The 15,097-nt window shown below is 43.5% G+C and overlaps 1 protein-coding gene across 1 annotated transcript in view; it reads left to right on the forward strand.

Moving 5' to 3' along the window:
- Kif14 (kinesin family member 14) overlaps positions 1 to 15,097 on the forward strand; it is a 71,744-nt gene that overhangs the window by 46,621 nt on the left and 10,026 nt on the right. The window contains exons 21-24 of the mRNA XM_005348435.2: positions 3,160 to 3,260; positions 7,691 to 7,785; positions 11,843 to 12,067; positions 12,252 to 12,436. Coding sequence (XP_005348492.1) covers positions 3,160 to 3,260; positions 7,691 to 7,785; positions 11,843 to 12,067; positions 12,252 to 12,436 — 606 coding nt within the window. The remainder of the gene's footprint in view (positions 1 to 3,159; positions 3,261 to 7,690; positions 7,786 to 11,842; positions 12,068 to 12,251; positions 12,437 to 15,097) is intronic.

Here is a 15,097-nt window from a genome sequence, read left to right on the forward strand (position 1 = left end):
CCTTCCTGTCCCCAGGGCTCCCAGGGCTGCCCCTTCCTGTCCCCAGGGCTCCCAGGGCTGCCCCTTCCTGTCCCCAGGGCTCCCAGGGCTGCCCCCATCCTCTAACTCTCTCTTGCTTTTATGTCACATGTGTGCCATCATCTTTTCTTTTCCTCCCCTCTGTTAGATCTCTTCCTCCTCCTCTCCGTCCCCTATTACACACATGCACGCACATGCACGCACACGCACGCACACGTCCTTATATACTTTTAAATCTAAGTTCCACATATAAGAGGAAACAAACAAATACCATTGTCTTTCTGAATCTGGTTTATTTCGCTTAGCATAATGATTTCCAGTTCCATTCATTGTTCTGCAAATGTTATGACGTCAGTGTTCTTGGCAGTAGTATAAAATTCCATTGTGTATATATACTGCACTTTCCTTATACATTCATCTTTTGATGGACATCTAGGCTGGTTTCCATTTTCTGGTTATTGTAATATTGTAAATATCCTAGCAATGTGCATGGATTTGAAGGATCTCTATGGTATGTTGCCTTAGAGCCCTTCCCATGTATTAAATTTGAGTCTTCTTTTTTTAAAGATTTATTTATTTATTATGTATGCAGTGTTCTGTCTGCATGTATGCCTGCATGCCAGAAGAGGGCACCAGACCTCATTGTAGGTGGTTGTGAGTCACCATGTCATTGCTGGGAATTGACCTCAGGACTTCTGGAAGAGTAGCCAGTGCTCTTAACCTCTGAGCCATCTCTCCATACCCCTAAATTTGAGTCTTCTAGAAAGGAAAACATTCTAGGAAAAGATAAATTATGAAAGCTGGCTTAATGGAAGGACAGCCAAATAATAATTTTAAAAGTTTGTCAATCAAGTAGATTAAAAAAAAAAAGAATAAGCGGGAGCCGGATATGATAGCTCATACCTGTAATCCCAGCACTCAGGAAGCTGAGGCTATCCATCAGTGGTTCAGGGCTAGCCTGTACTAAATAGAGAACAGTCGGAAATACATGAGAGTGCGGCTCATAAAAACTAAAACAAAACTAAAGAGAGAGACCTGGGGGTGGAAGGAAGGAGAACTAGAGAGGGCTAAAAAGGGGCTGACTCCAGCCAACTTTATGAGCACACACTTTCAGGGCACCAGGGAGAGATAAGCCCTGCTCTCTGTGAAGGACTGCAGAACCTGTCGCAGTTCATTCCATGATGCTTACAGTAACTAAAACAAAGCATGTGAACTGTATGTGGTGGCACATGCATCCCAGCACGGAAGGCTAATATGAACACAGCTAGAAAAATCCTGAGTGAAACCTACCAAACTAAACCTGACCTGAATGACCTTTATTTTAAAAATACTTCTACCATGAGCAAGGAGTGTTTATTTATTCCAGGAAAGCAAAGTCTATTCTTCTTGTTTTTAATGTGTGTGTGTGTGTTTTGCCTGTATGCATATGTGTGTACCACATGCATGCCTGGTGCCCTCCAGATTCAGAAGTGGGCATCAGATCTCCTGGAGCTGGAACTGTAGATGGTTGTAAGCTACCATGTAGGTGCAGGGAGCCAAGCCCTGGTCCTGTGCAGGAGGAGCAAGTGCTCTTAACCGCTGAGCCAACCTTCCAGCCCCAGCGAAGCCTGCAAGGTGGGCTGCTTCTCTCTCCATGGTGGACCTGAGGGTGGTCTTACTTTCTGTCTGTGTTTCTATTTATTAATAATTTACGATTTTACAATAATGAGTGTTTTTAAAACAGCATTGAAGGCATCTGATCACTCACACTAAACCCTTGCATGTAGCTCAGTGTTGGACTGACTTCCTGCTTTCACAGATTCTTCCAAGTTCTTAACTTAGTTTTTACATATGCTGTACCCTCTGAACAAGCTCTATAGTGTGTATCTAGGTAGAATTTTAATTGACATTGCTTAGAAGTGATTTTTGTGTATGCACATGTCTGTATGTGTGTGCATGTATGCGTGTAGGCATGTGTTTAGGGGGTTGGAATATAGAACTTCACACAAACTAAACAAGGAATTTATCACCGAGACCTTTCCCCAGTCCAGAATTGCACCTTTACATTGCCAGATTATTTTATCTCTCCCTCTGGGTTTTTTTTTTAAATATTTATTTATTTATTATGTATACAATATTCTGTCTGTATGCCTGAAGGCCAGAAGAGGGCGCCAGACCTCTTTACAGATGGTTGTGAGCCACCATGTGGTTGCTGGGAATTGAACTCAGGACCTTTGGAAGAGCAGGCAATGCTCTTAACCACTGAGCCATCTCTCCAGCCCCTCTCCCTCTGGGTTTTACTGTTAACTGTCTCTTCTAAACTTTATTTTTATTTATATATCTGTGTGCTTTTATGTTATATGTGCACACATGTCTGGCCTGGAGCTGGAGTTAACAGCACCATCATGGATGCTAGGAACAGAACCCAGGTCCTCTGAAAGAGCAGGGGGCTGTTTAAACCTCTGATCTAGCTCTCTAGCTCCCTAAAGTTAAATTTATTATTATTTCTCTCTCTGTGTGTGTGTGTGTGTGTGTGTGTGTGTGTGTGTGTGTGTGTGTGTAAGCCAGAGGACAACCTCAGGCACCATCCACTTTCCCCTTTTAGATATGATCCTTCATTGTCCTAGAGCTCACTGTTACAGACTAGGCTGGCCAGCGGTGCACCCCAGAAACCCACCAGTCCAGTTCCCTAGCACTGGGATTACATGTGCACACCCTGCACTTTTTACATGGGTTCTAGGAATCAGTTTGGGTCCTTTGTGTACTAGATAATACTACTGCCTGAGCCATCTCCCCAGTCCAGGTTACTATTTTTGAGGTATTTAATAATTTTGGTTGTTTCTGTAAGACTTATTTTAATTTCCAGCATCTCATGATTGGGGTTTTTGTTGTTATAGTTAGTTTTTTTTTTTAGGCTAGCCTTTCAAAATAATGGTTTTTGGGTTAACATATGAAATAATAAGTTTTATAATAACATCTGCTTACTTGTTTTTAATTTTAATTTGTTATTAGTTTAATTTGATCAGTAATGATATTTTTAAGACTAATCAGATAACCCATAATTTGTTAGTTTTATGTTTTAAAATAATAAAATGATTTAAGCCTTTTTGCTGAATTGTAAACATAACAATTAATGGAAAGAATGCATTTTATTTTTCTTAGAATGATGGTGGTAACAGGGCTGAGGATGTCTTTTGTGATCCTGAAGATGAGTGGGAACCTGACATTACGAGCACGCCAGTTTCTTCCCTTTCTAGAAGAAGGTAAAGCTGCTTATTATTTCTTTCCTTGGTCTGTGTATATGTATGCTTACAGGTATATAAGTTAGAGATTTATATAACACACACACACACATACACACACACACACACACACACACACACACATATATATATATCTTTAGAGACCTGCTGTTATAATACATCTTTAATGGGGAACCAGAAATACAAGTGACATGTTAGAGATCAAATGGCAGTGCATATAGCATTACATTGTTTATTAGTTTGCTATATGAGCAAAAGTGTTCAGTATTTTATTATACTAGTTTTAAAAGCAGCCTAGAATGGTATATGTAGTGTGGAGTGGCGGGGTGCTTCCTGCCACCCGGCTAGCTTTACCGGAAATAATTACACGGAAACTGTATTCTTTTGAACACTGCCTGGCCCATTAGTTCCAGCCTCTTATTGGCTAACTCTCACATCTCGATTAACCCATTTTTAATAATCTGTGTAGCCCCACAAGGTGGCTTACCAGGGAAGATCTTAACCTGCATCTGTCAGGAGTGGGAGAATCATGGCGACTGCCTGACTCGGCTTCTTTCTCCCAGCATTCTGTTCTGTCTACTCCACCTACCTAATTTTCTGTCCTATTAAAGGGCCAAGGCAGTTTCTTTATTTAACCAATGAAATTAACACAAAACAGAAGTCTCTTCCCCATCAGGTATAAATCTAATTTCCTACATTAAAAAGGAATAGCATTATGGGGCTGCAGAGATGGCTCAGTGGTTAAAAGCATTGACTTATCCTCTGTTGTATCCATAGGACCTGGGTTCGACTCCTTGCACCCACATGGCAGTTCACAACTGTCTATAACTCCAGCTCCAGAGACCCAACATCCTCACACAGACATACATGCAGGAAACTCACTAACTCACATAAAGTGGAAATAAAGAAATCACTTTAAAAAGAGAAAGGAATAGCATTACTTTTAACATCTCAAGAATTTGACATATTTTGATATTTTATTGTAGGTTACATGTTTAAACACAATCGTGTTAGTATGAGCACCACAAAAGAATAGATCAGTGTGCTACAGAACATCTGTACATGACAAGTGTTGTCTAGCAAAGCAGAGCCTAAAACACCCATAGTGGGCAGAAATTTTCATGGAAAACCTAGTTCTGCTTAGACTCAGATGCCCAGAGTGTGGGAGCAAATAGTATGGAAAGGCCTTGGCCTGGAACATTCAGCCTTTTAATTTTGTTTGTTGTCGTTGTTTATTGAAAACAAATATTTCTATGATATATTCTGTGTCCCGAGGAGTTTTGGGTAAGTAAGATCCTCCCTGTCCTCACGCACCAGGCACTGGAGAGAGGAGAGGCAGGGTAGACAGAACTGGAGAGAAGAGTGCGTTTTACACAAAGCTGGGATGCAGATTCCAGTGCATCATAGGATTGGTGACTGGTTGTGTGGTTAAGGCGATGTAAAGCTCAGGGTTGCTCCTGGTTTCAAGCTGAGGAAGCAGTGTTCGAGAAGGATGGTAACTTTCCTGTTGGCTGTGATGAGTGAGATTTTCACAGGACAGTAAGTCTGTGTTTAGTCTGGAGTGTTGGGTGTGTTGGAGTTGCCAGGGTGTGAACATCAGTAGCACTGCCCCAACCAGAGCATTGTCAGCATCAAGAATACTTATGGAGCCTGGCGATGTGGGGCCTCCCTGGGACCTCAGTATGGGAGAAATTGAGTCAAGAGGAGCATGAGTTTGAGGCTACCCTGGGTAAAATAGCAAGATCCTGTCTCTTTTTTTGGAAGGGTAGGGGAGTGGTTATCGAGACAGGGTTTCTCTGTTTAGACCAAGCTGGCTTCAAACTCAGAGAGAGTCCCTTGTCTCTGCCTCCCAATTGCTGGGACTGAAGGTGTGTGCCATCACCGCCCAGCAAGATCCTGTCTTAAACACCAACCAACAAGCTCAGCATGGTAACAGCACTCATGCATGAGGCAGAGACAGGAGGATCTCTGTGAGTTAAAGGCCAGTCTCGTCTAGCAAGTTCCAGGATAGCCAGGGCTATATAAAGAGACCCTGTCTCAAAACAAACAAACAAAACCCATCAACAAACAGAACATATATTGAATACTTGATAAGATGTTCTCGTGTGGTACCCACCACAGGCCTCTGAAGTAAGTGTGTGACCACCTATTATTATGTCAGTGAAGAAACTGAACCATTACCAGAATTGTTCTGAGTGAAAGATGCAGCACAGATTCTCCATGCAGACCTTGAGTGCAGAGAGCGTATCTGCATCCTTCAACAGCAGTGTAGTGAAGAGGTCTCGGACCCCAATATCAGAGAGCTGGGCAACAGCTCCAGGCATTAGTTCCTCAAAGAGCAGCTACCATCCCGGCTGCCTCTGAGATCTCTATGATTTCAGCTCGGGAATGATGCTGCCGAGTGTTACGAGGGTAGATGATGTGTGCTCACTCATGGTTGCCTAGACTGTCGCTGAAGTTGAACATATCTGTAAATTAAATCTTAAGTCTGTGGTGTATCTCAGAGATAAAGTCCTCACCTAGCTTCGTGAGAGACGCCATCCAGTCTTCAGCGCTGAGAAAAGACTTTCTTACTGTTACAATATAGAGAAGATAGAGCTTCTGATAAACAGGTCGTGATGGCTACAGGTGATTTGACCTAAGGATGAAAGATACTGCTGGGCCGGACCACTAAAGTCACCTAAGGATGGCCCTTGATGGAACTGGATATATAGAGTAGTAATGACCTCCTCCAAATTACAACCAAACCAACACACTGGAGACGTCTTATGAAACCCTTGGGCTTAGGATGACTAGTTTCTTAACCGTAAAAAGTGGTTAAGTTTTATGAAAACAGTCATTAGTCGGAGAACACTAATGTTTAGTGTACTGAATATTGGTGATTCTTATATCTGCTGAAGTTGGGGTTAATGAGAAACAAACAAGTTTTAAAATGTGACCCCCCCCAAAACCAAAATTCCTTTTTCTATTTTTCAAGATTTTGAAATTAGGTGTTTTCATTTGGCAAATACTTTTGAGAACTTCTGTAATTTAATGGCATCATATTTTTAAAAATGAGTTGCTCTTAGTCTGAGACCTTGTGCATGAAGAATGTTTATGACAGAATGCAGACTCTGAGAATGCCTGCAGTAATGGAAACGCTGACAGATTGCATACAGCTGCGGTTGCCTCTGCTATACCACAGCTGTTCTAATAAAGCAGCCCGCTCTGGCCACCTGTAAATCACACAGATGGCTGACAGTTAAAAGTCAATTTTTCTATCAGATTGGATGAAAACCCTTTGAAAGGAATGTGACAAGCATTTCTTAGTTTAAACATTGTTTAACATGACAGTGTCGCAAGAATGATACTTTTTCTAGCTTGACTTACTTTTTCTTTTTACCTCTAGGAAAACAAATACTTGGGAACTGCTAGATGAAACCTAATCTTCAATTATATTTCTGTGTTTTCATTTATTTTTTAAGAATTCACAGGGGGACTTATATTTGAAACATTTAAGCTTTTATGGGCAGAATACTTTGATTTAATCATCTTTTGGTGAGTCAGCAGTCTGGAAGTGTGGTGAGGAAGACAGCACAGGGTCACCTGTGTTTAGATGCAGGTCACTGCTCGGGAACTTTTGTTCTCATACTGAACTAGACATGGAGTTTAGAAAGGTAAAGGGAGACCCTGCGGTTTCCAGGCTGAGGGGACGGCTGTGCAGGAGCAGTGGAGGGCTCACTTCCTCCCGGGGGGATGCTCCCACAGGCATGCTTTCACAGGGTCTGCTTAGATACTTTTTTCTACCTAGATCGTTTCCCTATTTAAATTCCTCCCCTGGAAAACTCAAGCTGATCCTAGCACATGGCCCAGCCATATTCCTTGCTTTCTCCCCCACAGTCCCAGACAGCAGTCATTCAGCACATCCCTGGGTCTTTGCATCCTTTACCACAAGTCTTCCTTTGTCCCATGCTATGTCTCAGATACTGCCCCTGCTTCCCAAGCCTGCCCTCTTGCTTGGCTAGCCCATGCTTATCCTTCAAGGTTCCAAGGCCCAGACTACTAAAGCACTCTTCTGCCCTCACAGCACCCACCGAACTATGTGCCAGGCTTCCCTCTGTGGCCAGATGCCAGGTTTCATAGCCACATTCAGAGCCCAAGTAATTGTGCACACAGAATAGCCCATTTTGTGAACTATGTTAGGGCAATGCCTGGACATAGGGAAATTCTTGCTCAGAAATGGAAATGAGTTAGTCTCTGTTGTAAAGAACACATGTCAAAATACTCCCCACCTCCCCTGAGACAGGTTCTCACATAGGCCACACTGGCCTCAAAGTCTCCTTCTTATGTCAGCCTTCCGAGTGCTGGGATCATATGTTCCCACAAAGCTGACAGCATTCTTAATACTCCTGTGGTGTATAGAAACTAATTTTAGGATTATCTTGGTTCAGGAGCAGAAGTTTGATGAAGAACGGGAGGATTTCTGGTTGTTTCCATGACATACAGGTCCATCCGATTCAGAACCTGCGTTCTTCACACTCATCAGGTACCGCTTTCCTCAAATTGTCCTTGTGAAATCACTTCATTTCTTAGCAGCTGGGTGTCCTTTATGCAATGAAGATGTGAGTTGGATGGCCATTCTGTTTCGCAAATTCTGTTCTCTGATTTATTGTAGAGCCTTTTGGTTGAGTGGCTAATTCAGACAAGGGAACGTGTTTTTAGAATGTTATTTCCTTCTGAGCAAAACACCAGAGTGCATATCATACACGGCACCGCATGTGAAGAGGGAATCAAGGGCATGTACGCAGGTGCCTAAAGGAGCAAGACCCAAGAGTGCTGCTTGTCTGTGAGCGTGTGTTGGATAGGGGAAGAATCAGTTTTGGTTTGTGTGTTTGTGTGTGTTTGGGGGCGGGGGAGTTGGGGTTGAACTCAGGGCCTCAAGCACGCTGGACAAACACTGCACCACTGAGCACCTTACTGCATATAAAACCTTATCACAAGTTCCAAGTGATTGGGCTGGAGAGCAGCTCAGCAGTTAAGATCACTTGCTAGCTGTGTGGTGGTGGCACATGCCTTTAATTCCAGCATTTGGGAGGCAGAGGCAGGCCAACCTGGTCTACAGAGCTAGTTCCAGGACAGGCTCCAAAGCTACAGAGAAACCCTGACTCAAAATAAAGAAAGGAAGGAAGGAAGGGAGGGAGGGAGGGAAGGATGAAAAAAAGGAAGGAAGGAAGGAAGGAAGGAAGGAAGGAAGGAAGGAAGGAAAGAAGGTAGGAAGGAAGGAAGATCATTTGCTGCTCTAACAAAGATTTCAGATTCAATTCCCAGCACCCATGCAGTGGCTCACAACCATACTCCATTTCTGGGGATCTAATGCTGTCTTCCAGGTTTGCACTTGGTACACAGGCATACATGTAGATAAAGCACTTATACACATAAAATAATAAAATAAATAAACTAAATGTTTTTAAGTTGGAAAGTTACTATTTAATATATTAGTCTATTTGGTAAAGGCCCTAATAGAATACGAGGAAGAATAAAAGGAACTGTAACTCATCTTCTCCAAAGAAATCAGGTTTGAGTTTTGTTATTTTCTTAAAATTAGCTTGGAGGGATATAATTGTTATCCTTAGGACTTGTTGATGTTGTTAACCACTGGCTACGTTTGTGTTGTTGTGAGCACATGCACATGTGTGCATACGTATACACACATGCACACACACACACACACACGATAGGTACGAGCATGCGTGTGCACACATACAGTGACAACTTATTTATTCAGTAGTAAAAGTCGGGTGTTTTATAAAAGTGTTTTTAAGGGAAAGTCAGATACAAGATTCTTTTTTTTTTTTATTTTATTGAGAAAAGGAAAAAAAAACAAGTTTCCACCTCCTCCCAGCCTCCCATTTCCCTCCCCCTCCTCCGACCCTTCCCCCCCTCCTCCCACCCTTCTCCCCCTCCCCCCACTCCTCTCCCCCTCCCTCTCCAGTCCAATGGGCAGTCAGGGTTCCCTGCCCTGTGGTAAGTCCTAGGTCCTCCCCCCTCCGTCCATATTTAGGAAGGTGAATATCCAAACTGGCTAGGCTCCCGCAAAGCCAGCACATTAAGTAGGATCAAAACCCCGTGCCATTGTCCTTAGCTTCTCATCAGTCCTCATTGTTCGCCATGTTCAGAGAGACCAGTTATATCCCATGCTTTTCCCTTCACAGTCCAGCTGGCCTTGGTGAGCTCCCAATAGATCAGCTCCACTGTCTCAATGGGTGGGTGCACCCCTCGTGGTCCCGACTTCGTTGCTCATGTTCTCCCTCCTTCTGCTCCTCATTGGGACCTTGAGAGCTCAGTCCAGTGCTCCAGTGTGGGTCTATGTCTCTAACGCCATCCATCACCAGATGAAGGTTCTATGATGATATGCAAGATATTCGTCAGTGTTGCTATAGGATAGGGTCATTTCAGGTTCTTTATCCTCAGCTGTTCAGGGAACTAACTGGGGACCTCGCCTTGGGCTCCTGGGAGCCACTCTAGGTTCAAGGCTCTTGCCAACCCTAAGGTGGTTCCCTTATCTAAGAATTGAGCTTCTGTGCTCCCTTATCCAACCTTCCTTTATCCCAATCCTCCTTTTTCCCCAAGTTCCCCCAATCCTCCCCTTCTGCCTTATCTCTCCCCATCTCCCCTTACCCCCTCCCACCCCACCCGCAAGATCCCAATTTTCTCCCAGGCAATTTTGTCTATTTCCCATAGCCAAGAGGATAACTATGAGTTTTTCCTTTGGTTCACCTTCTTACTTAGCTTCTTTAGGATCACCATTGTAGACTCCGTGACCCTTATTTATGGCTAGAAACCAATTATGAGTGAGTACATCCCATATTCATCTTTTTGGGTCTGGGTTACCTCACTCAGGATAGTGTTTTCTATTTCCATCCATTTGCATGCAAAATTCGAGAAGTCATTGTTTTTTACCGCAGCGTAGTACTTGCTTATTTGAAGTCTTCCAGAGATGGAGCTGGGTGTGGTGGTAGACAGTGTCGTCCTGGCAAGCTCTCAGAAGGCTGCAGCAGAAAGGTGTCGAGTTCAGTGCCCGCCTGGGGCTATTCAGTGAAGCAGTGGGGAGCAGGAGAGGGAGGAGTCGCTCCTTGTACACTTAGTAGGAGCCTAATAGAGGGTTTGCTCTGCCTAGGGCCTGACATTCTCTAGCTTTGGAAATCTAAGGAGCGTCTTACTTCTCAGCTCAAGGTCCGTAATATATTTTAACTAGATTTTTACAGGTCTAAAATGTTCACATTGAATTACAGAATACATCAGTCTCAGAGAACATCTATAGTTAGCTGTCTTGGGCAACTAACTCTAGTGTCGTGTCATGGACATGCATTCACTGTAGCTGTGGCTTCAGGTTGGGCTTCCGAGCCTTCCTTTCCACGTCAAGCTCTCATCTTTGTTCTGGGCATTTAATATTCCCTATTCTCTGCCCTTTTTTTTTTTTTTTTTTTTTTTTTTAGTAATTGACTTCTAGTTCCCTGTGACTAGACCAGAAAACACTGCGTTTTAAGTGGGAATCATGATGCGCTGTTATGGGCTCCGCTATAACGTTCCTGGCTGAAGGCCCGAAGGGGCTCTCTCACCTTTCCGTTTGCTTCTGCTCTGTCACTACTTAGAAAGCAGTGTTTTTTGCAAGCCCATCTCCCAGGAATGTGCACTGTGAGCTGCAGATGGCCCGTTAGCTTTGGCCTGTTCCGACTGTAGTGTACCCTGGGAAGAGCTCTTTTAAACCGCAGGTTCCAGAGGACCACAGTTCAGTTCTCAGCACCTACGTGGCAGCTCACAACTGTCTGGAGCATCAGTTCCTGGGATCTTCTGTCTCCATGAACACTAGATATGAACATGGTACACAGACATACATGCAGGCAAAGCACTCAGACACATCAAAATAAAAAGAGAAAGGTTTAAGTGCGTAGGTACAAGGGATATTTTGATTCTCTAATTACTTATATTAAGGGTGAAGAGCTACAAATTCTGTGGGCTCATACTAGTGAGATGGTGCAGGAGAATTGTCTGTATTCTGTCAATCATGTTATAAATAAATCTGATTGGCCAGGCGGGAAAACCAGACAGGAAGTAGAAATGATACTAGGAGAACAGGAGAAATCTGGGAAGGAGGAAGTTGATTCCTCCCACTCCTGGCCAGACCACCGAAGCAACAGGATGTGATCTGCCTCACTGATAAAGGTACTGAGCCACATGGCTAACATAGATCAGAAAAATGGGTTAATCAAGATGTGAGAATTAGCCAATGAGAGGCTAGAGCTAATGGGCCAATCAGCTTATAATTTATGGAGACCTGTGTGTGATTTTCTTTGGGGCTAAACAGTTGTGGGGTACTGGGCGGGACAGAAACCCAAACAAGCAGGCCTGGCCCTTCATGTTATAGTGAGAGGTTAATTGGTTCCTACCTGGACCTGCGTTTTCACCTTGATTTATAGAAATTAGAATTCACTGAAATAAGAATTGCTGCTTTGAACTACTAACCAACTATACTTCAGTAGGCCTGAATTCATGCCTTTGTCCGAAGGTATCATGCTTACACTGACTGTTTTCTGTTTATGCAGGTTTAATAGAAAAATCAAGTGCCATTTACCCAAATTCATCAGAACCCTTTCTTCCTGGAATTTGCAAAGAATTGATTGGTTCGTCAATAGACTTTCTTGGACAGAATTATGATGAAGAAAAATCTATAGCAGATAGCCTGATGAGTAATCTTCTTAAACTTTATAACGGGCTACTTGCCATTTCCAAAGCCCATGAAGAGCAGGATGAAGAAAGTCAAAATAACTGTAAGCAGTTCCACTGATTCTACCAACTCCCCTGATGGTAATTCTCTGCCCGTGGGGGGATGATTATTTGGTGTATCTGGCCGACATCTCTCGACCCTGTTTAGATGCTTTAATGGTGACTGTATGTGAGTTCTTTTATCTGGAGACATTCCTTGCAGTAATTCTTCTTCTTCTTCTTTCCAAGTGTTCTCTTCTGACCGGGCAGCTCAGGCCCTCACCGTCCAGATTGCTTGTGCCTTTGAGCAGCTTGTGGTTTTGTTGAAACACTGGCTGGATGATTGTCCACCTGGTACCAGCTCAGCAAGGCTTGAAGATGAATTGAGACAAGATATTAAAAAGCTGGGAGGCTATTTACAATTGTTTTTGCAGGTACCTTGATTTTTTTATTTTTGAATAATTTCATGTGTTCTAAAAGTATTTATTGAATTTTCTACCACCTGTATCTTCCCTAAAATTATACCTGAGGATTTCTGGGTGTTTCCTGTTTTGGGGTCCTAAGACTGTAGTTTCATTTGGTTTACTGGGCAAAGATTTGGTGTCCTCTGTATCCTAAGTGGTTCGCAGATGTAAAACTACACTGGTTCTGTTCTGTGCTCTACTCACTATGCGCTACGGGAACCAGGCTGAAAATTTAAAACACACACAGACAGAGACAGACAGATAGACAGACAGGACCACGGGGACATTCTTGAGTCAAGAATGCCAAGAATGCCCACTTTACTGTGCTCAGGGGCAGCTTATATAGGGCTCTGGCCACACCCCAGCTCTTGGGATCTTTCAGCTGCAGCCCCTCCAGCCTGCCATCAGGGTCTCATGCTCAGAGCAGCTGCGGGCTGCTCAGAGCAGAGGAAAACAAGTTGTTTACAAGAAATTCAGGGTCTGGTGGTCCACAGTCCCCAACACGCAGATCCTGGTTCATTTCGTCCTCATGACAACCCCAATTGATACCGCAGTCACCATTTTATAGATGAGGAAGTAGAGGCTTGGGAAATGACTGGCTCAACCAGTGTTATGTAACTACCGGGTCATGGGGGTGGATTTGGATGCGCGATGTTGATGTCTTCCTGAGTTATGCTCTGCTAGCCTCCAGTTAAGGTCACTGGGTAGAGAGACAGAGTCTTACTCTGGCTGTGGGCTGGCTTTCTGAATTAGTAATGAACCTGTTGATATCTTGGTGAGAAAAGTAATTTTGTTTCTTGCTTACTTTGTATCAAGTAACATTGGGTTTGGCCACTAGGAAGAAGCAAGATAAAATCTTGCTTTTTATCTGCTAGTAGGCATGGAGGTTCTTCTGCACACAGAGGCAGGATCCCAACTCCTTTCTATCTTCTCCTCTGCTGTGTCTGAAGTGCAGACCTCGTCATGCTCCATCACAATAGAGCGCCATCTGAGTTGTGTCTGTGTGTGTGTGTCTGTGTGCAGCAGGGGGGGCCAGTGGGGACAAGGAAACACCTTCCTTTCAAGGAAATATCTGTGAGGCATCATATGGTGCTTATATATGTCTGGCCAGAACTTCACCTGTCCAACTTTATCTATAATCAAGAAGTGGATTTTTTTTTTATTTTTCTGGGCACCCATGAATCAAGTTAAAAATCAAGGGTGCATTACAGTAGAAGTCGGGAACTAATGTTGAAGATCTTTACAAGAATGTCTCAAATAGATGAGGGGGAAGAGGAGAAAATACCAAGAGAGGCAAGTTTTACTTTTTAAAATAAATATTTAAACTTTCTAGATTATTTGGTCAAGTTTTATGCAGTGATACCCACGATATTTTTGTAGTGATCCACACTGACGTCTTTTTACATTTGGGGAGTGTGAGGGTTCTACACATCAGGGTGCAGTGTGGAAGTCCAGAGCAGCCTGCAGGAGTCAGCTTTCTTTCTGTCGTGTGGGTTCCAGAGACCCAGGTCATAGGACTGATGGCAGCCTCCTTTACCCACAAGCCCACCTGACGTTCCACATTTTGTGGAGTTTTTACTGTGACAAGTGCTTCCTAGTGGGCTGAGTTAGGGAAATACTTACTATCCCTTGTGGTTTTCCCCCAGAGAACTTTCTTGGTCTCCCCAGCTTGGTTGGGTACCTCTCTTGTTTGTTTTCTGTTAACCCCGAGTAAAGCTACTCATTACGTCTTCCAGTATGCTATTCTGTTGATAAGCATGTGCACTTCAGTGACGGTAGGCTCTCTGTAGGTGTAGGACCCGGAGTGTCTTCACAGGGCCTCATGTGATGGCTAGATGGATGGATATGGTTGTTAAATGAATCCTATACTCACATCAAACGAAGGGTCACTTTGGATGTGTACAACAGGGAAGAGAAGAAGGTAACACAGAGGTGGACTAAAGACAGATATGGGCAAACTTCAGGTGAAGAAGATCTGACAACATAGAACCATGAACACGGAAGCCTGGAGTGGTCAGAGACCAAGGCTTTCGGTCAGGAAGAAGGAATACAGCTTAGGAGGGTCTGTGGTAGAAATGAAAGAGAGGCAGTTTAAGGTGTGTGTGTGTGTGTGTGTGTGTGTGTGTGTGTGTGTGTGTGTGTTAGGTTCAACCCTAATGAAGGAATATAACTCATGTCTGTGGTAGACATGAAAGAGAGGCGACTTTAGAGTAGTTGGGAGGGGAGTGGAATATACCCACAAACCAGAAACTCACTGTTGATATTTGAAATCCTGTGTTTTCATCTATGCTATATTAATTTGTGTCTTTAGGCAAACTGCTTAGCTTCTTGAGTCTCTCCATTTTCTTACCTGGAAAATAAGAACAGTAATGTCTGCCTGGCAGGTTTATTGTGATTATCAAGATTAAATCATGGTACTCTTATTAGAGAGTACCTGAGAGGCAGATTCTTTGTGAGTTAGAGGCCAACCTGGTCTACAGAGTAAGTTCAGGACAGCCAGGAATACACAGAAAAACCCTGTCTCAAAACACCAAAAGAGAGAGGAAGGAAGGAAGGAAGGAAGGAAGGAAGGAAGGAAGGAAGGAAGGAAGGAAGGAAGGAAGGGACAAAGAAAAGAAAAATATGTGTGTG

This window comes from Microtus ochrogaster, chromosome 6 (assembly GCF_000317375.1).
Source record: "Microtus ochrogaster isolate Prairie Vole_2 chromosome 6, MicOch1.0, whole genome shotgun sequence".
In the NCBI taxonomy this organism is placed as follows: domain Eukaryota; kingdom Metazoa; phylum Chordata; class Mammalia; order Rodentia; family Cricetidae; genus Microtus; species Microtus ochrogaster.